General features: G+C 37.4%; 3 protein-coding genes across 3 annotated transcripts; 1 reads left to right on the top strand and 2 right to left on the bottom strand.

The window, feature by feature from the left end:
• Positions 1–2,234: 2,234 nt before the first annotated feature.
• Positions 2,235–2,831, bottom strand: LOC125362425 (olfactory receptor 502-like). The gene has a single exon (XM_048361274.1). It carries the CDS (start codon positions 2,829–2,831, stop codon positions 2,235–2,237), a length of 597 nt encoding a protein of 198 aa, XP_048217231.1.
• Positions 2,832–14,863: 12,032 nt separating this feature from the next.
• On the top strand, positions 14,864–15,808 carry LOC125362707 (olfactory receptor 10T2-like). The gene has a single exon (XM_048361597.1). The coding sequence runs from the start codon at positions 14,864–14,866 to the stop codon at positions 15,806–15,808; it is 945 nt and encodes a 314-aa protein (XP_048217554.1).
• A 3,541-nt stretch (positions 15,809–19,349) lies between these two features.
• Positions 19,350–20,282, bottom strand: LOC125362046 (olfactory receptor 5P3-like). The gene has a single exon (XM_048360703.1). It carries the CDS (start codon positions 20,280–20,282, stop codon positions 19,350–19,352), a length of 933 nt encoding a protein of 310 aa, XP_048216660.1.
• Between the last annotated feature and the right edge of the window lie 5,833 nt (positions 20,283–26,115).

The raw sequence follows: 26,115 nt of genomic DNA on the forward strand, positions 1-26,115 counted from the left end.
AGTAGGGTTCTTTTTCCCCACATCACCACCAGCATTTATTGTTAGAATTCAAAATGATAACTGGGATAAGATGGTGTCTCGCGGCTGTTTTGATGTGCATTTATTTCCTTTAGGGCCAGGGACTAGGAGCACTTCCTCATGTGTTTCTTTGTCATTCTTACTTCTGCTTTTGAGAAGTCAGTCTCTCCTTACCTCCCTTATCCACTTAGTAATTTGATGTATTATGTTTAGGACGGGTAAGTGTTTTAGCTCCCTGTGCATATTGGATACTAGGCTTTTGATGTATTGTTGGTAAAGATCTTTTGACATTCGTTTGACTACCTTTCTAGTTTAGTTACTATGCCCTTATCTGTACTTTTTGATTTAATGCAGTGTAGTCTCACTTGCCCAGACTCTCTCCTATCACTTGTGCCCCTGAGAATCTATTCAGGAAGTTCCTGCCTATACCTACAAGTTCTAATGTTTCTCCTGCTCTCTCTGTAGTAGTTTCAGAGTTTCAAGTCTTGAGATATTTGATCCACATTGAATTGCTATTAGTGCATGGTAACAAGCGGGGATCCACCTTTGGTTTTCTGCATATGGATGCCCAGTTTTCCCAACACAAATTATTGAAGTTATATTTATTCCACTGTGTCTTTGGCTTCTTTGTCAAATATGAGATGACTGTAAGTATGCGATTCTATTTCTGGGACTTCTAACCTGTTCTATTAATCTTCGGTTCTATTTTTGTGCCAATACCAAGCTGTTTTTGTTATTATGGCTCTATAGTAGAGTTTGAAATATAGTCTTGTGATAACACCCACATTGCTTTTTTTTTTTGCCTACAATTGCTTTTGCTATTCTAGGTCTTTTGTTGTTCCGTATGAATTTTTGGTATGTTTTCTCTATGTCAGTATAGAACATCATTTGGATTTTGATGGGGATATCATTGAATTTGTATAATATTTTTGGAAGTATGGCCATTTTCACAATATCGATCCTATACGTTCATGAACATGGAAGGTCTTGCCATTTTCTGCTGCCTTCTTTGATTTCTTTCTTCAGATTTATACAGTTTTTTCTGTAAAGATCTTTTACATCTTTGGTTTGGTTAATTCCTAGGTTTTTTACTTTTTGAGGCCATTGTAATGCAGTTGTTTTTATGATTTCCCTTTGTGCTTATACATTGTTGGCAAACAGAAAGGCTATTGATTTTTGTGGATTAAGTTTTTATCCTGCTACTTTGATTGACCAGCTCTAGGAGTTTGTGAGTGGACTTTTGAGGATCCTTTAGGTATAAGATGATGTGATCTGCAAATAGAAATAGTCCAATCTCTTCTTTCCTTTGGTGAATCCTTTTATGCCCTTTTCTTGCCTTGTTGGTCCTGTTAAGAATTTCAGATCTATATTGAAGAGGTGGACATCTTTGCCTTGTTCCTGATTTTAGGGGAAACGGTTTTAGTTTTTAACTCTTCTGTGTAATCCTGGCTGCTGGTCTGTCACCTATAATCTTTATTGTTTTAATGAAGGTTCCTTCTATTCCTAGGTTCTCCAAAGCTTTGAACATGAATAGGTGTTGCATTTTTTCTGCATCTTTTGATAAGATCATGTGGTTCTTGTCCTTGGCTCTGTTTAGAGGGTGAATTACATTTATTAATTTGTCTTTCTTAAACCAGTTTTGCATCTGTGGGGTGAAGGGAGTTTGGTCATGATGTAGGATTTTTAAATTAGTTTTGGGATTCTGTTGTCTAGTATTTTATTGAAGAGCTTTGCATCTGTATTCACGAGAGAAATTGGTCTGTAGTTCTATTTTTTGTTGGATCCATTCCTGGTTTTGGGATGAGTGTGATATTGGCTTCATAGAATGAGTTCGGAATTTCTCCCCCCATTTCTATCCACAGAAAAATGTGAGGTATATTACTATTAGCCGATCTCTAAAAGTCTTATAAGATTCAGCGATGAATCCATCCAGGCCTGGGCTTTTCCTTTTTGGAAGACTTTTGATTACTCCCTGTATCTCATTGAATGTTATTGGCTTATTTATATTGGCTTATATCTTCTTGGTTCAGTGTAGGCAGATTGAATGTTTCTAAATAGTTGTCCAATTCTTCTAGAGTTTCTTTCTTTTGTGGGTATAGGTGTTGAAAGTAGTTCTTCATAATCATTTATTTTTTTTTTTGGATGTTTTCTGTAATGTTTCCTGTGGTATCTCTAATCTTAATGATTTCAATCTCCTCTCCTTTTTTTCATTAATCTCATAAGTAATCTGTCCATTTCGTTACTTTTTCTTCAAAAAAAGCAAAATCACAAAAGAAATGATTGACTCTGTTCGATCCACAGAACACCAAAGAAAAGAAAGAAATAGAAAAGGATGAAGCATTTAAACAACCAGCTATGTAAGCTACTACAAAGAACTGCACACAGACTTGTGTGGACATTTTGGTTGAATAGAGCAGTGGATAGCAGATGGCCATGAAGCGATCATAGGCCATGGCAGCCAGAAGAAAGCACTCAACTGCCCCAAAGAAAACAGCTGTGCCAAGCTGGATGGCACATCCATGGTAGGAGATCATATTTCTGTCTACCAGGAAATTAACCAACATGTTGGGTGTGACCGAAGATGAAAAGACCATGTCAGCAAAAGCTAAATGGCTGAGGAAAAAGTACATGGGGTGGTGGAGCTGAGTGGAGACTCTGATGGGAAGGATTGTGCAGAGATTGCCAGATATGGTGACCAGGTAGATACCCAGGATGATGATGAAGAGGATGACCCGAAGGACTGGATCCTGTGTTAAGCCCAATAAAATGAACTCTGTCACTGCAGTGTGGTTCCCCTCCACCAGGGAATCCATGAGGTAATATGCTATTTGCAACCAAATCTTCTATGAAAAGATTACAGGAAAGAACTTATTAATATGTTACATTTTATTAATATATACATCCAGATTATTGTAAACAGTGTAATTCAAAAATGTATATTGAGTTTTGTAATTTGCCTTTGAAATTGTATTAAATATTTATGTGCAATGAGTCTTTCTACAGTTTAAAAATTGTTTTATCTTAAATACCAGGCTTCTTTCTTCAGATGGTATGTATCTTTATGTATATTGTAAAATGAACCAACATGGTATGAAAGCAAATATCTTAATGATATATTTTTGAGAATTACACAATGGTATCAAACCATAGCAAAACAGATTTCATTGTATAAATATAAGATTATATAATGAAACTGTGTTATGACTGATATTTACTGAGTGCTTAATTATGAGCACAGTGTTAAAATTATATAATTACATTTTAATTTTTATTAAAGATCGTTAAGTATTTTTACTTCTCTTAACTTGCCAATAAGTAAAATGAGTTTGAAAATGCTAAGTAATTTATGTAAAAATGCACAAGATGTAATAATATATACATGTGAGCTGCAGGTAGGTTGAATTCATTTCATTCCTTTAGCAATCATTTTTTAAACAAAATTAATGCTTACTAATTTGAGTACAGTTGTAATTGGAGAGATTACAACTTAGAGTTTTAATTTTCTGATAATAAACAAAAAGGTGAAGCCTAGTTACATGATTTGCCAAATCTACCAGTTAAACAAGGCCATTTTTAAATTCCATTTTTAGCTTTCGATTTCATTTTTATTTTATTATTTTGCAGTCCTGGGAATCAAACTCATAATATTATGATAGTCAAATCCTCTACTACTGAGATACACCCCAAACCTACCATTTTTAGCTTTCTTTTTCTGCTGGTACCTGGGATTAAACTCAGGGCCTTAAGATCTTGCTTTTTTTTTTTTTTTTGGCAAGGCTGGCTCTCTAGCACTTGAGACACACCTATAATTCCAGGCTTTTGTTGAGTTGGTTGGAAATAAGAGTCTTGCGAATTTGTTTGCCTGTGCTGGTTTTAAACCTCAATCCTCAGGTCTCAGACTCCTGAGACCATATTTTTGAAAACGGAGAAGAAATAATTTTCTTGACACCACAAGAAGGAAATTGGAGTTTAAAACATTTTTGAGCCAGGTGCTGGTGCCTCACACCTGTCATCCTAGATACTCAAGAGGCTGAGATCTGAGGACTGTGGTTCAAAGCCAGTCCAGACAAGAAAGTTAGTGAGACTCTTGTCTCCAATTAATCTCAGAAAAAGCCAGAAGTGGTGCTATGCCTCAAGTGGTAGAGTGCTAGCTTTTAGCTAAAAGGGCTTAGGGATAGTGCCCAGGCCCAGAGTTCAAGGATTAGGACTGGCAAAAAAAATAATAATAATTTTCACAATGCAATTACTGATTACAATTTTCTTAAACATTTTATTAATTCCAGTGAAGATATATTATCAACTTGTTTGAAGAATCAATCTCAAAACAAGGCAAAATATATGAATACGTTTAGATCTAATTGGTAGAGTTGTCTTTTTCAAACCTATGAAAAATGTTTGTTACAGGATGAAATAATATTTCAAACACAGTATAAAGAATAAATCTCCAGCCTAAGATGTGCACCTGATTCAAACAGGTATAGTTTGTGTCACTTTTGACTCCCAGTGTTTGATTCTTGTGATGCTAGAGTAATTAATCAAAGTAGATTTGCCTACAAGATATTTACAAGTGGAAGCCATAAAAACAGGGCAAAGTCATTGAGTTTATAAGTATCATGGCTAAATGCTAAGTTTAAAGACTATTAAGGACCGTGCTGGTTTCTTATGTGCAGAAAATGAATAATTTTTCAAAATGGAATTATGCCTATTTATTCACATTAATTGCACTATGGAAACTTAAGTTAATTCAGCTGAAGTCATTTGCTAGCTGACTACTTAATTGTATCTGCCCTATGTCTAAGCCATGAGTTGTGAATGCAGTCTACAACTTCCACCAATGAAATGTTCAAATAGTAATGGAAAATTAGTAAAAATAGATTCACCCACATCAGCCCAAATCTTACCTCTTAAAATACAAAATCATCCATTTTACAGTGAGAATTTAAGGATCCATCAGCAGTGATGTTGTCCCTTGTATTATTGCTCATCTTTGGGGCTAAAATAGAAGATTCTGCTGACTCAAATACACTGGGGATTATTATCACATTCTCAGGTGAATATCAAACAGGTTACTCACAAACACAATTAATCTACCAAGACTTTTGTCAGTCCTCAAGAGATCCATTCCTTTCTTTTGCTGCAAGAATCAGTTCACTTGCCCTTGATAATTACAGAGAGAACACTTGAGCAAATGTTCAGATAGCTAAATATTGTTTACTAGTTTAATTTTATCAGGTAAAAATACTACACTGGAAAATCTAAAATGGTATTATTAGCTTCTTTCACTCAACATCCATTCATTTGTAAGTATTTTGTGGTGAAAGATAAAAGAAAGGCCATTAGTCATAGTGAGAAATTTGAGGAGGGATGATACACCAAGCTTAATGTTAAGCAACACAATTACTTAAGAAAACACATCTTTTTGTACTCAAAGGTATAAATATTTTAAAATTCATATAGACAGAGAACTATGAAGCAAAAGAACCTAAGATAAGACACAAATCTCTTACTATCCAAATGTTAAGCAGATAACTACTATTTGGTGATTGGCTAAGGATCTTATGGAAGATGGTAGAAACAGTGACCTCAATGGGAAAATTGAATCTAACTCTCTTGCTAACACTAGTTGTAGCAAGCCTACCACAACCCTTCTGATGTCTGTTGGATGCAAGTCATTGCCCACTGTTCTCATTTAATCCTTACTGTGATTTGGTGAGCTCAGTGTTCCCATTGCCTTATTTCAAAGATGACACTTTATCTAATGTACTTACCCAGAATTCAATTGGTAAAGTTAAATCCAAGTTTGAAATATAGGCCAAATAGGATGAAAGAATGTGTGCTCTGAACTACTATTTTATTTTATTTTATTTTTTTGCCAGTTTTGGGACTTGGACTTAGGGCCTGAGCACTGTCCCTGGCTTCTTTTTGCTCAAAGCTAGCACTCTGCCACTTGAGCCACAGAGCCCCTTCTGGCCATTTTCTGTATACGTGGTGCTGGGGAATCGAACCTAGGGCTTCATGTATGGGAGGCAAGCTCTCTTGCCACTAGGCCATATCCCCAGCCCCTCTGAACTACTATTATCACCAACATTTGAGTTCCAAATAATGTTAAGGGCACTGACTATCAGAAAAGGGAATCCATTTTAACCTATAGTTTCTGATGAGAAAATGGTCACTAACCAAATCCTTGCTCTCTAAGCAAGGTTTTTTTTTTCCTGCTGTTATTTTCAATTTTTATTATTACTTTGTTTTGGTTTAGGGCACTCCACTGTATTTATAACGTGTGTGTGTGTGCATGCATGTATGCATGTGTGTGTTTGTATTGCTTTTTGCTTTATTTCTGAGGCAATGTGATTTGCTAATTTGATACATTTTCAACAGTGACTCTTTAAGTATCTAATAACTGTATGTTCTCTCCACATGTACATACACATGCATACATATCTATCTATGTGTGCATATATATGCAAATTGACATACACAAATGTGTTAAACTATTTGATATCAATCTACAGGTTTCTAGTCTTTGTTGAGTTTTCTTTTTAAAGCCAATTACTTTTTAATATATCACATAGTTTAACGTGTTTACCGAAGTATTCAACTCACGGGCCATGAACACTTCCCTGCCATTAAGGTTTGTTTGAAGGCCACATTCCCTGAGCTTAGTCAATGATGATGTAGATTGGAAACGAGGTCCGGGAGTTACAGGTTCTCATCTGCAACCAAGGCAGGTCTTGGGGCTCACTCAGCAGGTGCAAGCCTAGAACCAGGGCCATGAGAGTTAGCCCAGAGGTGGGTGTTTCGATCCAGGCTCAGTGTGACAGACTACTGCAAAATCTTATGCTTGTTTTCCTATCTTTCCCACAAGCAGGTGACATCACTGTGCTGCGTTGGTCAGGATTGGAAGGACGATGACAATAATGCAAAGCTGTCCTTCCTGCTATGTTTAGGGTGCATGTTCTTGGTATTGTGTACAACCAAGTATTGTGATCCCTTGCTTGCTTCCTTAGCTCTTGTGACAGTATTTTCATATGGAGATAGCTGTTGGAATTGATTTTTCTATTGGGAAATGGTCTTTGGAGAGTTCTAGTCCACAATCTTTCCCTGCCTATTGTGTACAACCAAGTATTGTGATCCCTCACTTGCTTCCTTAGCTCTTGTGACAGTATTTTCATGTGCAGATAGCTGTTGGAATTGATTTTTCTATTGGGAAATGGTCTTTGGAGAGTTCTAGTCCTCAATCTTTCTCTGCCTTTAGGGAACTTATCGAATTGAAGATGGAGCAATTCTAAATCTTGCAGGAAGGTGAAAAGAAAAAGTGAATAAGAGCGATGATATAGAGGTGATGATGAAATACCTCCTCAGAAGACTGGTAGAGATTATAGTCACACACACACACACACACACACACACACACACACACGTGTGATATCCCCTTGATGAATAGCTTCTTTAACAGTAGATAATGACCTTTTTTACGTTGATAGATTGACTTGAAAGCTGTCTTGTGTGAAATAACTAGAATTGCCGCTGATCTTTTTTGGATTATACTGATAAAAAATATCCCTTCCCTTCCCTCCACTTTCAGTTTATGTGTGTTCTTAAAGCTTTAGAAAATGTCTTCAATGCACATATGCTTTGGTATCTTTAAAAAGCATCTTCACCCACCACACGTCTTTTGATTTATACACTTAGCTAATTTAAAGTAGTTATGAATAGGTAAGAACTTTCTCTTCATATTCAGTTAGGTTTGCATATCATTTGTTACTTTATATTTGTTGGCTTCCATTCTGATTTTCTTTAGGAAATGTTTTGAGTTCTTTCTTTTTATTCTTTGTGTATTCATAATAGATTCTTACTTTGTGGCTTTTCTCTTCCTTAAAATCACTTACATGATTGTAAACCACTTGATAATGACTCAGCTTGACAAGGTTATTCAAATATTTCTCCTTTCTTAGTTTTGGCTACCTTCAAATAATAAGGCAATAGAAATTATTAGGGTAATTAATGGTAGTTTGTTACATTAGTTGGATAGAAATAGGGTGATAGTATTGGGGTTGATGCTTAATATAATAAATATGGTGGAAATATATAAAATATAAATAAGTTTAAAATATTAATGATATAAATAATTTTAAACTTATAGTGAAAGGGTGGTAGATTAACAATAGCTATTATAAAGGATTTTCCATAGTTGAGGTTGCTTTGGCTCTCACAAGTCATCTAGAATGACAGACAGAATAGCTACACTGAGGATGAAGTAGATAGGTACTAGATTTTCAAGCTAATATGATTATTCCAGAAGCAAGTGGTGTACTTGTATAATTTTGATACCTTGAACTGTTATGTGACCAGGCATAATTTTAAAAAGCAGTGCTGATAATAGAATGTTTGAAGATTTTATTTATTTATGAACTAAAAATTGCTTCTAGTTGAAATTCTAAGTCTTCAGATCTAGAGGAAATTCTTAATGAAAAGAGATAAGTTTAATTGCTACATTTGTATTGAGTTAGTTTGTAAGTTTATGAATGTAAAAGAATTTCTAGTTTACTAAGCCTAGTTTTCTTTTTGAAAAATTGTATACTTAAACATTGCCTTTGTTGCAACAAACTAAAATGAGTAAATTAAAATCCTTTAGAATCAAGTCAGGTGTTCATTAAATAATTAATGAATAAGGAAAATATAGTATAATCTATGTGTGTATATAGTATGATACACAATGGAGTGTTACTCAATCATAAAGAAGAAATTGTGTCATTTGTAGGAAGATGTATGGAACTGGAGATCATTATGTTCAGTGAAATAAGTCATTCCTGTATGGACAAGTACCACATAGTACCACATAGAATCTAGACCTTAAACACAATGAAAATAGTATGAAGTAAGGACTGTTTGGGTATAGGAACAAGTGGGAGGAGTAAGTGGTAAAAGGAAGGTGAACTGGGAGCTGAATATAATTAAAGTATTTTTATGCATGCATGAAAAGAATATAGAAATCTGTCTAAATTCCTTTTCAACGTAAGAAAGATAATAAGGAGGAATTGAAGGGCTAAATTTTATCAAAGTAAATTCCATACATGCATATACATGTATGGAAGTAGCACAATGAAACCACTTTTCACAATTAATATACTGTACTAAAAAATAAGGATACCAAATGTGATGAGAGAGAGAGAGAGAGAGAGAGAGAGAGAGAGAGAGAGAGAGAGAGGGAGAGAGAGAGAGAGAAACGTGCAGCCCCCTCTCTCTTAACTTATTGTAGAGAAAATCTCCACAGGAAACCTATGTGAACTCAGACTTGAATAAATTGACATAAAAGAAAAGCTTAGCAATCTTTAGTATTGAGGGAAGAAAGAGAAATTCTAGTACTGCAAAGAACCACAAGGAACAAATACAACATGGCCCACAAAAATTCATTCTGTATGTCTATATGTATCCTGTATTCATGATGAGAGAATCTGCTACCAGCGGGGCCCTGCCAGAGATTCATGCCTGTAATCCTAGCTACTCAGGAGGCTGAGATCTAGAGGTCTCAAAGTCAGCCCAGGCCGAGAAGTGTGAGACTCGATCGATCTTCAGTTAAACAGCAACATGCTAAGCAGGAGGCATGGAGTAAGTGCTGGGATGTCATCCATGAGCAAGAAAGTGAAGCAAGAGCTTGAGGTCCTGAATTTCAATCCTATTACATACATATGCGTCTCTCTCTCTCTCTCTCTCTCTCTCTCTCACACACACACACACACACACACACATACACACACTGGGCTGCAAATAACTTAATGTTCATATTTTATTGTTACTATAAAATGTTGAATGCACACAATGAAGTGTATATAATCCCTATCCCTGGGTTCATTGGCACTCATCTTCTAACACATTCCTCAAATGCAGAGCTTTAACTCTACAAGTTGTCTAGTGAAGACATGCTCTGGGGGATGGAGGGGGAATGTGAGGATGAGAGAGGACAAACAAGAGTAGACACAGAAGAGGTGGGGAGCAGCATTGGAAGTGCAGCTCCAGTCTCAGCCCACAGGGAACCCTGGAGCATGCGGGGCACCTCGCCGTGATCTAACTCTATGGTTACCAGGCCACTTTCTTTTGATCTTACTGTTTTTTAAGCCATTGTAGCACTCAATTTCTGACCAAGATCCATTGTAGCATTCAATTTGTGACCAAGAGCCACATGTAGCATAGGAACAGTGACTCCCAGGTGTTTCTAGTCATTCTTGTTCATTCAGCTAGGAGGAATTCTCCCCCTTCGCTGTGAAAGTTATCAGTCAGCTCTCAAAGAAGATGGACAATTTGTTTCTTTCTTGGTAAGACAAATCCAGGAAAGGCACTAACAGTTCTATCTAGTTTTAAAAAGTCCTAATTCATCATTATACACAACTACCTAGTCATCTATGCTGTGTCAATTAACATGGAGGTTCTGGGAGCTAGTGCATCTGTAGGGTCCCTTCCAATACATTTCCTTCTTAAAGACAGTACTTTTGGTTTTTGTTATTAAAGGATCCTCTTAAATGAGGTATCATTTGTTCTGAATGGACAAGATTTTGGATAGATGGAATCAGACAGGAGGGACAATTAGCAGAAGAAGAAAAGAGCAGAGACAGATGATAGGCGCTCATGTCTGTAATCCTAGCCACTCAAGAGGCTGAGATCTGAAATTGCAGTTGAAAGCCAGTCCAGGCAGGAAAGTCTGTGAAATTCTTATTGTCTTCAAATAACCATAAAGTTGGAAGCAGAGCTGTGGCTTAAGTGGCAGAGTACCATCCTTGAGTGCAAAAGCCCAAGGACAGTGTCTAGGCCCTGAGTTCAAGCCCTAGTACTAGTACGAATGTGTGCACCAACGCACACACACACACACACACACACACACACTAGCACATAGAAAGGAGCTGAATTTAATTAGAGGATAGTGGGTTGATTGGCTCATTTAATGAGAGCAGATACTGGAGATAAAATCTGATAGAAAGCTAGGTGAAAGATCACAAGCTGGTGAAGACTTTGTGGGTCAAATGGAAGGAAAATCAGCTAGGGGCTACTTGAAGTTTTTACAGATGGAGTCACTGGGAATTTAAATAAAAGTTGAAATGACTGCTTTTCAAAAAGGACTTTTACAGTAGAAGTTTGGGTTTGCTTTATCCCTATTCTTTTTTTCATTATCTAGGCAATTGCTTCTCTTGGCACTCCATTCCCTTGTCCTGTAGATGGGGTAGGTAATACATCTGTCAGCCTTGCATATTTTCAGAATTGTAAAATAAATGATATTACACACTTTGTAAAACACACCTGTGAGAATGGTCTGCTTTTCTGGATATATTTTAATAAGTTGAATTCCAACAATTTCTATTGTGATTCAAATGAACATCAGTGAAAAGTCCACATGATATTGAGGATTTAAATTTTTTTGTCTATTATATTTTGTGATACAGAGCTAAAGCCTCTTTGTATCTAAAGTGAGACTCTCAAGGTACTAGTCCCCAGTGGCCCCTCATTATAATTGTTCATGGACCTGAGCTCTATCTACCAGAAATGTTTTCAGAGACACTAAATTCATAAGGGACTCACAGCAAATATTTAACAGGAAAAATCACTTAAATATTATCCTGAACGAAGAAATGTATGTATTCACAGAAAGGGCCACAGCAAGTCACGTCTGAGTCAGGAGTCTAAGTTCTTCCTGGAATTTTAAAGAGACTGATGATTTGGGCTGGGGGGGGGGGTGTGGATTTTGTAGTGATTTTTCTCTTAACAATGAACTTCACTCTATAGCTTTTGATAATAAAGTTCTACTGGGTATTTGTACTCTGCTAGATGGTTTCAAAAATTGTGTATGAGGATAATCTGGAAATTAATATTGATAGTCAATTCCCTATTGTTTGATGGAAAGGGAACCCAGGATGGAAGTTATGCAGGTAGGTATGTTCACAGAGAACCGAATGCCAACATTAAGGCAAAAGCAGATGTTGCAAGAGAATGAGGTTGGTCTAACTACACAGAAGAGTTCATCTAATGTTTTCAGGCATCTTATTTTCCAGAGGCGGCCTGGATGATTTGAGAGAATCATATGTCATAGTGATGTATCTTCTATGGAGGCTGTTCTGAATTATATGATGAAATCATAATTTACTATTGACATACATGAAAATTATCATTACCAAACCATTAACTGAGAGTATGATCACGGAAAGACCTGTAAAGTCTGCATATCCTGAGAAGAAAGAGAGCAACTCTGGAAAAATCTTGTGGTAGGTGGAGGAGTGTGAAGTGTTGTTTAATTTGAGATAAGCTCTTCAGCAATTCTGAAATGCCTTTAGGTAGCAGAACTGGAGTATGAATTCATATTGTAGTAAAAAAAAAATAAATAGCCTCTAATATATAAACTTGATAGCTTCTTTCTCACAGGCTTCATGACAGATGCTCTTCCAGAGGTAAACAGACAGGGAAACCTGCAGAGAAGTGGTCTGTGAAGGGGTCTCAAAGGAGCCATAGAGAAGATTGCTTGAGTAGATTTACTGCCCAGCTTAGGGTTGCTGTACTGGCCACATACTGTGCCTGTGATGTTGTCTGCCCTGTTCATCTCCCATTGTGTGCAGTTGTCGGTCTATTCTCTACATAAGGATGTCACCTCCACACAGAGGGATTTCCTCACTCCATGCACAGAGCCCTGAACTCCAGCACCATAGACCCTATAGGCCTGTTTTCACACTGCATTTACAATCCAGTTAATCATCTGGCACATAGTGGCATTTGATCAGCATATATTGAATGAATTTGTGACCTCTCATAGTTATTTAATCCCTCCATGCTTAATATTACTCATCTTTGGGGCTGGGGATATAGCCTAGTGGCAAGAGTGCCTGCCTCGGATACACGAGGCCCTAGGTTCGATTCCCCAGCACCACATATACAGAAAACGGCCAGAAGCGGCGCTATGGCTCAAGTGGCAGAGTGCTAGCCTTGAGCGGGAAGAAGCCAGGGACAGTGCTCAGGCCCTGAGTCCAAGGCCCAGGACTGGCCAAAAAAAAAAAAAAAAAAATATTACTCATCTTTTGTAAAATTTGAGTAATTCCTTCCACACAAGCGTGTGAAGGTTTTAACCTGTGTGAATCCTATAGAATCATCTCTAGCCAGCTTCTGTCTCTATCTCTCTGCACATCTTCATTTCCCATCCTTGTTCTGTTACTATTTTTCTTTGAATTCACAGTGACTGAATTGCAAAAAATAAAAATTCAAGTCCTGGTCCTGGGTTTGAACTTAGGGCCTCAGCACTCTCTCTGAGCTTTTTGGCTCATGTTCTATCACTTGAGCCACAGCTCCACTTCTGGATTCTTTGGTGGTTAATTGAAGATAAGAGTCTCATGAGCTTTCCTGCCCCAGCTGACTTCAAACTGCTATCCTCAGATCTCAGCCTCCTAAGTAGCTGGGATTATAGACATGAACCACTGGTGCCTGAGTAAAAGTCAAAATTTTATGAAGGTCTTCCTATCACTTTTCCCCCCTCATATCTTCTATGGATTGGATGTTTCATGAACAATCAAAATGAAAGTATGAATTGCAAATTGGTATGAGTTACTGAAATCATTTTTTTTAAGGTTTGTACTGCAAAACAAACCACTAAGTATATCATCTAGAAAATATGTTGGAGTTTCTGCTAAAAACTCAAAGGTGGGTTAGAACATCATGAACAAAATTTGCTATTCTGAAATGAAACAATATTTTCAACAGCCTATTAACTCCAGGCTAGTCAGTTTTATTATGTTATACATTTAGATAATAACTTCTAAAGAATTTATAAATTACTGCTATTTTGAGAGCTATTAGGTCATGAACAATTATTTTTGTATATATCAGGCTTAAAATAGTACCAAAGAAAGATACTCAGAAGTTACAATGTGATAAATTACTTTATCCAGTGTAATCATTGTCATAAAATAGCATTTTTGAAGCCTTTGTGTAAATGCAGACAAAGAGAAGATATGTGTGTGTGCGTGTGCGCGCATGCCCACCGTAGGACTTGAACTTAAAGTCTTTTGCTCTCATTAAAGGCTGATGTTCTTTTTTTTTTTTTTTTTTTTGGCCAGTCCTGGGCCTTGGACTCAGGGCCTGAGCACTGTCCCTGGCTTCTTCCCGCTCAAGGCTAGCACTCCGCCACTTGAGCCACAGCGCCACTTCTGGCCGTTTTCTGTATATGTGGTGCTGGGGAATCGAACCTAGGGCCTCGTGTATCCGAGGCAGGCACTCTTGCCACTAGGCTATATCCCCAGCCCAAGGCTGATGTTCTAAGAAGTGAGCCACCCCTCCACTTCCAAGATGAAGATAAGGATACACTTAAATGTGAACATACCTTTGAAATTTTTCACTGATCTTTCCAGAAATCATTGAATGTCATCTTAATTTTAAAGCAAGTGACTAAAATATTTTATTTACTTCACCAATGGTTTGCTGAGTGCTCCCTAAGTGACAGGGTAACATTTGACCTAAAACATTTGAGTAATGCTGGAGATGAGACTTATATTTGTATTACTCTTCTTCCTTGCAGATTTAGAACAGAGAAAATAGAGATCAAACGTCCTTTTGTGAGTAGAATCCAAGAAGAAAATTGGACCCACTTCAGAGTATTTGTGCAATATTTCATACTGGAATCATTTTCCTGCAATCTTGTTCTGCTTATTGACTTCTGCCAGGTGTACTTTCAAGCTGTATTCTCGAGTTCTCTTACAGTAGTAGCACAGGCAATCTGGATTAAAGTCCTGAGGACATCAGTGAGGAACAAGATATTTATGACCCTTTCAGAGCTTTGGCCTCCAACACCTCTGTGCGGTAAATTGGTTCCACCAGGAGAATGGCCAATCACACCACAGTGAGCACTTTCCTTCTCTGGGGATTTTCCAGTTTCCCAGAACTGCAGGATCTACTCTTTGTCGTGATCTTCATTTCCCACCTGACCATCCTCGTGGCCAATGTGTCCATAATGGTAGCCATCAAGCTCAGCCACAGCCTTCACACCCCCATGTACTTTTTCCTCTTTGGCCTGTCCTTGTCAGAAACCTGCACCACGATGGTAATCCTGCCTCGCACATTAGTGGACTTGTTGTCAGAGAGCAAGACCATTTCCCTCCCTGAGTGTGCCACACAGATGTTTTTCTTCTTTGGCTTTGCGGGCAACAACTGCTTCATCCTGTCTGCCATGTCCTATGACCGTTACACTGCCATCCACACCCCGCTGCAGTACCCCGTTCTGATGACAAGGAAGATCTGCTTCCAGCTCATGGCGGCCTCTTGTGTGGTTGCATTCTTTGTTTCTTTTTGCATTGTCTTTATTGTATTCAGCTTATCTTTTTGTAATTCCAATCTCATTCAGCACTTTTTCTGTGATATCGCACCTGTGGTCTCCCTGGCCTGTAATACAACTGCTTTTCAGAAGATTATTCTCCTTGCCTTCACTGTCTTTGTGTTAGTGGGCAGCTTCGTTCTCATTATGACTTCCTATGTCTTCATTGTGGCCACTGTCATGAAGATGCCATCTATCAAGGGAAGGTACAAAACATTCTCAACTTGCTCTTCCCACTTCACTGTGGTGTTCATCCATTATGGATTTGCTTGCTTTATCTATCTGAGGCCCAAGAATAGCGACTCATTCAGGGAAGATACACTAATGGCTGTGACCTACACTGTGCTGACACCTCTGCTTAATCCCATTGTCTATAGTCTAAGGAACAAAGAAATGCAGACAGCACTCAGGAAAGTCCTGGGCAGTGTAGGTAGGTTTCCTCCCCTCAAGTGGTGAATAAAAGAACCCAGACCATTTTTTTAAAAAACTTTCACAGTGTTGTTAAATAAATGTGGAAAAGTGAAGGACTTTCAATAAAAATCATGACTTAGTGTACAAAGCAATGAGTGATTTCTTGCTACCTTATATAACATAATTCAACTCTTTCCCTATCACAAAACCAGATGCAGTTTGAAAGTATGGAAGTACCATTGAAAATCCATTTGCATATATACATCTATATGCATACACATCAGTACACAAGTACACGTATAAATATATACAATAAACATATCAAAACTTGATTTTGAAGTATTGTATTGTAACATTGATTGCCTTGTCAAAAGCAAAAAATAGTTGGTGTTGGTGGTTCACACATGTAATCACAGCTACTTCGGTGGCTGTTATCTGAGGATTGCAGTTCAAAGCCAGCCAGGGCAGGAAAGTCTGTGAGACTCTTATCTCCAATAAGCCATTGAAAACTGGAAGTGGTGCTGTGGTAGAGGTCTAGCCTTGAGCTGAAGAGCTCAGGGACAGAGCCCAGGCCCAGATTTCAAGCCCCAAATTGAAAAAAAGAAATTTTGAAGAGGAAGGAAAAATGAAAGAAAAGGAAAAAAATCAATGCAATTAAGAAAAGGATAAAGCACAAACACCCATCTTGCTCTAGGTTTATATATTTTTGTTAATCTTCTCAAAGAAATACCTTCAGGTTTTACCAGCTATCTTTGCTGAATATCTGTTTTTTAATTCATTTCTACTTCAATTCAAGCTTTATTCTCTCTCTCTCTCTCTCTTTTTTTTTTTTTTTTGCCAGTCCTGGGGCTTGAACTCAGGGCCTGAGCACTGTCCCTGGCTTCTTTTTGCTCAAGGCTAGCACTCTGCCACTTGAGCCACAGTGTCACTTCTGGCCATTTTCTATATATGTTGTGCTGAGGAATCGAACCCAGGGCTTCATGTATACAAGGCAAGTACTCTTGCCACTAGGCCATATTTCCAGCCCTCAAGTTTTATTCTTAGCCACCAGAAAACAAGAAAATTTTCATTCACATAAGGATAGTGACATATTTGGGTTACATTCACAGAATGAAACACAATTCAGCCACAAAAGGTAGTAAGCTACTGAAGCATACCACAATTTGCATAGATTTCAAAAGCCAGGCCCAGAAAGACAAAGATACATGTTTTCCCTTATATGTGGAAGTATGTAAGTAAAAATACATAAATATTGCTGATATTTAGTTACTAACGTGTGGTATAAATATTTAGATAAAAGAACTCTGATGGTCACCGTCTCTGGAAAGTAATTTACCTTGCCAGGCATCAGGTGGCTCACAGCTGTAATCTTAGTAACTCAGGAGATTGAGATCTGCAGTTGTGGCTTGAAGCCAGCCAGGGAAAGGAAAGTCCATGAAAATCTTATCTCCAGTTAGCCACCAAAAAAAGCCAGAAATCAAGCTGGGGCTCAAGTCAAGGACAGCACCCAAACCCTGAGCTCAAGCACCCAGGATTGGCACGGCATGCATGCCCATGCACACATACCTGCGCACGTGTGCACACACACACGTAAAATGTCCTTTCCTGTAAGTGATAGACATAATAACATCCCTCTCCCAAGATGTCCAAATATGTTCATTTTCTGAAAGCACACTATGTTACACAAGGTTTAAATTTATAAATGAGATGATGGTTTCCATTCAACTGAAAAAATAAATAGATTATCCATATGGATTATCCATATAATTATAGTGTCCTTGATCGTGGAAGAGGCTGGTGGAAAGTGTCAGTCAAGGGAAGATGACTTTTCTGGCTTTGAAGATAAAGAAAAACTCAAACCCATCAACATTGTTGGCTTAGTTAAATCTTGAAAAAGCCAAGGAATGGATTCTGTCCAAAAGTCCCCAGAAGGAACCCACCCTGCCAATGCCTTGATTTTCAGCATAGTAAAATCTATTGAACTTTGGATCTTCAGAAAAGTAAGGTAATAAGTTATTATTACTCCAAGCCATTAAATTATACTAGGCTATTAAAGCATTAATTGAAAATTACTATATTATATTATTTAGTTTACAACAATCTACTCCTTCTTCCACCCATTGGAACCTGAAACCATGAACACTGGTTTGGTTTTGTTCAAGGTGTATTTATATTTCTGTAGGACAACAACTCATACATGTGCAACTATCATCTCTCAGTTGACACCATAACCAAGCAATCAACAGGCTAGAACAACCTGTTACCAGATAACCAGATGACTTTGGGGGAGTGGAGTCATGGTAGGGTGTAATGAAATTACTCTGTTGACAGTTTGGACACTCTGTCATGGTGGTATGCACACCAATTTTGGTGAGGGGAAGTCTAAAGAAGAGTTAAGCTAGAGAAGCAAGTGGCAAATAAATATCCCACCGCTGTAGGGTGCGGTTTAATAGTTTTAAGTGGAAGCTCCTATATTGGAATAATAGTATTTTTAATTTATTTAGACTCCTAAAGAATGCTTGGACTCTGCTAATATGGTTGCTTTTCTGGCAAGATCATTCCTCATTTGTGCCTTCATAGTAGTTTTTGGATATCTACATCCAGTGCTTACTTTTTTTTTTCTAACCCCTCATGCTTCTATGTCATCCCTTTGAACACCAGGTTATAGTCAATCACTTCTCTAACATCTATCCCTTGATAACATTGTTTATGCTTGGTTCATGTATACTGGATGATGGGTAGGTACATGGATGAATGGATGAATAATGAACCTTCATTCTCCATCTCAGTGTTCATGTGCCTCTCAGATAACAAAGGGGCCAAAGGTTCAATCAAGCATCATACAGGTTGGAATAGAGTGTATGGCTTATATTGGATTTAATTTTGGGGCTTCTCTAAGAACCTAAATTCATAACTTTAGTGACCTCCAGTCCAAAAAGTAATTATTTAGTCACACACAGAAATGTATTCATCCCACTGTCTACTTACCACTCTCTATGTTTTTACATCCCTATGTATAAGAATAAATGTCACCCCCCATCATGATCCCCAAATATTCCCAAACCACTTGTCCTTTTCTTTTATCTTCATCCTCTGGCACAATCTTTTTTTTTTTTTCTTGAACTCAGGGCCTTGGTACACTCCTTTAGCTTAAGATTGGTGCATTGAAACTTGGGCCAAAGCTCTACTTCTGGATTTTTGGAGGTTAATTGGATATAAGATTTTCACGGACTTTTCCTTTCCCAGGCTGGCTTCAAATTGCAACCGTCAGATCTCAGACTCTTGAGTGGATAGCATTACAGGCATGAGCCACTGGCGCTCAGTACTTGACAGAAACTTAACCCCAGTTAAATCCAACTCTTTGCCTTCTCTGGCTAAATTCATGTAGTGGATAAGACACAACCATGAACAACTTTGATGATGAATATTAACAAATTTTAATATCCTAAAAATAAAAGAAGAGTTGATGATATTTGGGAATCAAAAAAGGTCATAGAAGACCTACAGCGAAAAACTTAGATCAAGATTTCACCAGAGTCAGATACTTAATATAGTCAGTTTATCATTAAAGTCAGGCATTTCAGAACTACCAGTGAGTTCTAGCCAATAATTTTTTCATGGCATCTTTAACTTCCTTGTTCCTTAGGCTGTAGATGAGGGGATTCAACATGGGAATCACCACTGTATAGATCACAGATATCACCTTGTTCTGGTCAGTGGAGTAGCTGGACTTGGGCATCACGTAAATGAATGTAATGGTCCCATAGAACAGAGTGACCGCAGTGAGGTGGGAGGTGCAGGTGGAGAAGGCCTTGTGGCGGCCCTCTGTGGAGCGCATCTTCAGGATGGACACAAGGATGTAGACATAAGACAGGGCAATGATGAACACAGTAATAGCGATGATGGAGCCTGATGAAATGGCTGGAACTAATTCAGAAGCAAAATCATGAGCACAAGAAAGCTTCAAAAGAGGAGAATAATCGCAGAAAAAGTGATTGACTTTATTTGGTCCACAGAAGGACAGATTTAACAAACAGCCAGTAAACGTCCAAGCATTCACACATCCACCCAGATAGGAAGCCCCTACGAGGAGAATGCAGACAGTGGGGGACATGAGGCTGGAGTAGACCAGGGGTGAGCAGATGGCTACATAGCGATCATAAGCCATAGAAGCCAGTAGGAAGCACTCAGTTGTGCCAAATGTCACCACCGAACAGAGCTGGGCTACACAGCCAGCCACTGGGATGGAAGTCCTATTGCTAAGGAAGCCCATGAGCATGACAGGGGTGACTGAAGATGAGTACCCAATGTCTACAAAGGCCAGGTGGCAGAGGAACAGGTACATGGGAGTATGAAGCTGAGGGCTGCTTCTGATTAACACAATGATGCTGATGTTGCCCAGTAAGGTGACGACATAAACTCCCAAAAACACTATAAATAGAATAGCGCAAGCTGTAGTATCCTCTGTCAATCCCAGAAGAACAAATGCTGTCACAGACGTATCATTTTCAGTCCCCATCGCTAATGAAGATAGCGTTCCCTGAAGGAAAAACAAGTGTTAGAATGAAATAACTTACAATTGCTTACACACTTATTTTATTACAGTACCAATATAAAGTAAAATACAGAAACATAGATGCTGTTTTTGGATATTTGGGGGAATTTTTTCAAATAATAGTCCATGTAATGTATTGATATAAATGTTTATTGATATATGTCCAAAGTATAGAGAAAAAAATTTTCTGAAAATATCTTTATTGTAAAGGTGATCGACAGGGGAGTCAAATTTAAATAAGTAAGGTAATGAGTACATTTCTTTTTAAACACTGTTATCTTCTCCCTGATTTTCTCTTGCTAATACCCTTCCCTACTCCTCCCCCTAGTTGTATAGTTCATTTCCAACATATTCCTCATTTGTAATAACTGGAATATATCTATGATATTCTTAATAGCAGATCACAATAGTCCAATTTCTATGTGCAGAGGACCATTATAAGGAAGCGTACCAACATGAACTCCAAGAATTGGAAACAAGAGGTTTTTATTTTGTCTTGTATGCAGTTATTTCTATTCTTTTGTTTCACTTTTCTGTATTCTTTGTCTTGCATATAAGTTTATCTGATCAGTGGAAGAGAAAGGGAATTACAGAAAAGAAATATCTTCTTTTAAGCTTAGTACACTCAACTCCTGTATTCACCATACTGTTGGTTTAGGTGTTTCTTGAAAAATCAAGATTAACCAACACAAGAGAGCAACTTACAAGAATTCATTGTCAAAGAAGACTGCATTCAATCCCATATACATACACATGCGCACTCAAAAATATATCACATTCACACATGTATACATGAACATACTGCACACTCTCACACTGACACCGACTCATCCAGATACATCAGATTTTTTATTATTAACAAAGATAAATGTTGTTATATGCACATTAACTGAACAATAACAAGCCATTATGATGAACATCCTACATTTCTGTGTCTGAGCTCAAAAGTTCTACTTTACTTACCTTGGTACAGCACAGAAATAATAATTTTATCAAGACTGAAAACAATGAAAACTTACCATTTAAAAGAAAATAAATACACATGACACAGAAACATTATGCTTCCTTATGATAGGAGTGTCATTATGGTGTAGAAACAACATGTTGAACACAAATGCTATGAACTGTGAAGCCAGAGGCCGGTGGTCTGGTTCCTGGGTCTCACTGTCAATCTATGGAATCTTACCTAATTGATGTGATCCATTCAATACCCATCATGTTTTGTTTCACAAACTAAGAAGTCACGAGATGCTTGTGCTGAACAAGTAATGAATGTAATAGTACCACAACTAATCAAAGAAAAAAACAGGAAACAAACTATAACTACCTTAAAATAACCAAACTGTAGCTTCTTACATAAGTGAAAAGTAGAATCCTTATATTAAAAAACAACAACTGTTACCTGTACATGTATGTATGTCAATGATAAGAACATATTCCAAGGAGCTGCAGAGGCAAAGCAAGGCTGTATTTATGAGAATAGACTCTTTGGGGATAAAGCCCCTTGAGGGCATTGCTTATTAGTGAAAATTTTAGTGAAAACCCATTAGGAGTGTGCGTATTACAGATGTATATGTCATAAAAATGTTTGTCTCATGACATCTATGAATTCACTATTTGTGTATTGAACATTTACAGGAAAGCTTCACGGATTGCTAAAAATATTATATTAAAAATCATCAGAGTAAATCAGTGTACAGTATATAGATGAACTTTTAATTCAAAATAGGAATCTCAGAAAAAATGGGGGCTTCTTGTTTTTAGTCTGTTTCTAGAGAGTACCATCTTTTTCTTTAAGCTTTTTAATTTTAAGATAGTTGTAGGTCTACATGCAGTTGAAAGAAACAATAGCAATACAGATAAATCCTATGACATTCTTTTAATTTCCCCCAATAGTGGTAGTTTGCCAAAAATTTTGGTACAACATCACAACCGGTATGACCGGTATGTTGAAGCACTACAGTGACATGGTCATGATACAGAATGTTTGTGCTACAAGGATTGCTGATGAGACCCATCTATAACCATCAATAAAAGAAAAGCACAAAACATCCCTCTCCTGCCAATTCTCTCCTCACCTTGAGAGAGAACATTGACTATGCTCTCTATTTCTGTTTTCATGATTTCAAGAGTTGGGTAATTGGTGAGCGCTGATAGCTTATACCTGTAGTCCTAGCTACTCAGGAGGCTGAGATGTAAGAATTGAGGTTCAAAGCCAGAAAAGTTTGTGAAACTATTTTTTCCAATTACCTCCCAAAAGCTATAAGTAGAGCTGTGGCTGAATTGGTAGTGGGAGGGGGGAGGGGGGGAATGAGGGACAAGGTAACAAACAGTACAAGAATCGTATCCAATGCTTAATATATGAAACTGTAACCTCTCTGTAATTCAGTTTGATAATAAAAATATATATTAAAAATGTTTGAAAGCCAGGCAATGGTAAATATATGCTTATAATAATAGTTAACAAAGATAACAAGCTTTCTGTCTTTTTCAAATATAACACTGTACTTTTGAACTTTCAATGCATATCTAAAGAGTAAAATAAAGACTATTCATTCAAATCATAAAAAAAGATAATAATATGGAAACTTCTGCTTTTCTTAGGTTCTTTCATATGTGTGTTTCTCATGCTGGTACCTTGATCTTGGATTTCTCTGTCATGCACTGTGAGAAAGTAAGTTTTTGTTAATTATAAGTTTCCCAAACCAGACAATTTGTTATAAAAGCATAGAGTGCATCAAGTCACAGAGTCTTTTGTATTTGAGTCAATGTAATGTAACGTCCACCCCCAGGAGGGCTCCCTGCAGATGTCCCCGCCCAGTTTAAGTCTGTGTCTGGTGCCTGAGTTAACTAGGTGATTGACACACCTGGAGGCAGTTACCTCCTGCTTCTGAGGTCACATCCAATCCACCTGGCCAGATCTCCCACCTTTTCCTATATAATCTGGCTCAACACAGTCCCCGTTCTCTTTCCTTTTCTCTCATGCTCTCTGTCTTTTGCTCTTCTTCCTTCTTCTCTGTCTCCCCACACCTCCATCTTGTGCATGTAGGCCAGCTATTTGCTCTTCCCCCAATAAAGTCCTTTCTGCCTGAACCATGTGCAGAGTTTGCTTTCCTTTCTGGTGAACCTTACATGTAGAGTATCATATAATATGTCACCTAGACATATAATATATAACCTTGTATTCATTCTACCAATATTTTAAAATGTTTTATCCTTGGCTCTAAAACACTTAGTTATGGACTTCTATATAGCTAGCATTGGAACATTAAATATGGACACAAAAGGTTATAACAATGGTCCTGTATACCAGAGAACAAAAAAGAGCTTCAGCTATAGTGAGTAATAATCAACGGGTATGCCATGGTGTGTCATTTTCTAGCTGGATAACATGATTTAGTGTCAAGCTGAGTAAATTCTATCACTTAGTTTTTCTTATTTCAACATTAAAAATCTATTATTGGCCTTGTATATTCCCCCCAAAGTAAAATTATAGTATCTTGCTAAAAAAGTAATCCAGGAGTATGAAAGAAACATTAGAGGGAAGACGGGGATGTAAGAATTTATTCTCACATGTATGATCTGAGATGCTTTTTTGGTATCAGTGTTCACCTCTTTAAACCTCTCAGACTCAGTAGCACTCTCTCCAAACTCAATTGATGGAATCTCCTCTCAGCCTGTTCATACCCTAATTCGTTAGAGTTGAAGTATTTAAGCTTCTACATCTTCCTAATGTGGATCATCAGGCTTGTTTTAGTTCCAGAGAGGAAAAACATGAAGATTTCAATTTCAAGATAAAAGGAACCCAACTTTCCACTGAAGGACTTCCTTGCTATGAGGCTACAGGTCAAGGACACCATGAAGTCAATAACAGCCATGACTTCTTGACAGTCAATATGGCAGCTTGAATGGCAGAGTCACAACCTGTGTATGTGTTTGTGTGTGTAGTGTCTACATATTATACACATAAGTGTGTGCACTAAAAATACAGTTACATTATACATATCCTAGAACAAGTCTATAAGACAAAGAAATTTTGTTTTAAAAGTTATTAAAATAACACATCAACTCTATTGGATTCATATTTATAAACGAAACTCTTGCGGTTAACTCAACTTACTTCTAAGCATATGTGACATGAAAACCTGGGCTATTAAATTTAGTTTTATTTTAGGTATGCTCAAAATGGCTGTAGCCATACTATTCAACCCAAAATTCGACGTACATAAGGGCAAAATGTTGTTATTTTTCTAATATATTTAACATTTGTGTTGTCCATGTTCTAATTATCTTGGGAAGCAAATAAAAAAGCTTTCAGTGGAAAAAAATGTTGTTATTTCTGTTTCCAGAACATTTAAATATAAACAAACTGAACTTTGAAAAGGCAAGGGAATGGCTTCTGTCCTAAAGTCCCCAAGAGAAACCCATTCTGCCAACTCCTTGATTTTAGCTTATACTGAATTTTGGATCTCAAGAACAATAAGGTGAAAAGTTATCATTCCAAGTCATTAAATTATAGTCATTTATTAAAGCATAAATAAAAATTACTATCTTACATTATTTGGTTTGAAACATCCTACTGCTTTCACTACCTCTTGTACCCTGAAATTATGAATTCTGGCTCCACATTTTTGTTTATGTTATAGTTGCAACTCTGTAGGACAACAATTCATACACATGCAGCTGTTAGCTCTCAGTTGAGACCATAACCAAGCAATCAACAGGCTGGAATAACCTGTTACCAGATGACCAGTTGGACTTGTAGGGAATGGAGTCATGGTAGGGTCTAATGAAAAGACTCTGCCATGCTGGTATACACACCAATTTTGGTGACGGGAAGTCTAAAGAATTAACCCAGAGATGTAAGTGGAAAATATCCCACCTGAGGCTCCTACAGAAATCTTGGGCTCAGCTACTATGGTAGCTTTTCTCCACAAGATCATTCCTCATCATGTTCCTCCATAGCATCATTTTATTTATTTTTTCTACTTTCTCATACTATTATGTCATGCCTTTGAAGACCAGGCCAATCACTTCTCTAATATCTACCCCTCAATATCATTGTTTATGCTTAGTTCACGTATATTGGATAATGGGTAAGTACATGGATGGATGGATGAATAATGAGCTTTCATTCAGAATCTCAATGTTCATCTGCCTCTTAGATATCACACAGGCTTGAGGTTCAATCAGCATCATACAGGGGTTGAATAGCGTGCATACCTTATAACAAATTAAAGTTGGGCTTCTCTAAGGACCTGAGTTCATAGTTTTAGTGACCCCAGTTCAAAAAACAATTATTTAATCACACACAGAAATGAATTGATCCCACTGTCTACGTACCATTCTGTTTATTTTTACATTCCTATGTATAAGACTAAATTTCACACTCTATCATATATACTCCCAAACCCCTTTACTCATTCCTTTAATCTTATCCTCTGGTAGAATCTTTTTCTTTTTTCTTCATCTGAATTCATTGCATGGGCACTGTTCATTAGATTTTTCACTTAAGACTGGTGCTCTACTTGACCCACATTTTACTTCTTGCTTTTTGTAGTTAATTAGAGTCGAGTTTCATGGACATTCTTTCCCCACATTGGCTTCTAACTGTGGCCTTCAGATATGAGGCCTCTGAGTAGCTAGCATCATAGGCATGAGGAACAGGCACAAAGAACCCGGCAGAATCTTAATCCCAATTAAATCCAACTCTTTGCCTGTTCTATAATTCTAGAAGCAGCAAATTTTATGTAGAGAAAACATTAAGAAGATAAATGGGCTTACCCAAATTTAATGT

The sequence above is a fragment of the Perognathus longimembris genome, chromosome 13 (genome assembly GCF_023159225.1).
Source record: "Perognathus longimembris pacificus isolate PPM17 chromosome 13, ASM2315922v1, whole genome shotgun sequence".
NCBI lineage: Eukaryota > Metazoa > Chordata > Mammalia > Rodentia > Heteromyidae > Perognathus > Perognathus longimembris.

What these genes read in the sequence shown, in the direction of transcription:
- LOC125362046 (XM_048360703.1), bottom strand. Translation starts at nt 20,282, where the DNA reads ATGGGGACTGAAAATGATACGTCTGTGACAGCATTTGTTCTTCTGGGA.
- LOC125362425 (XM_048361274.1), bottom strand. Translation starts at nt 2,831, where the DNA reads ATGGATTCCCTGGTGGAGGGGAACCACACTGCAGTGACAGAGTTCATT.
- LOC125362707 (XM_048361597.1), top strand. Translation starts at nt 14,864, where the DNA reads ATGGCCAATCACACCACAGTGAGCACTTTCCTTCTCTGGGGATTTTCC.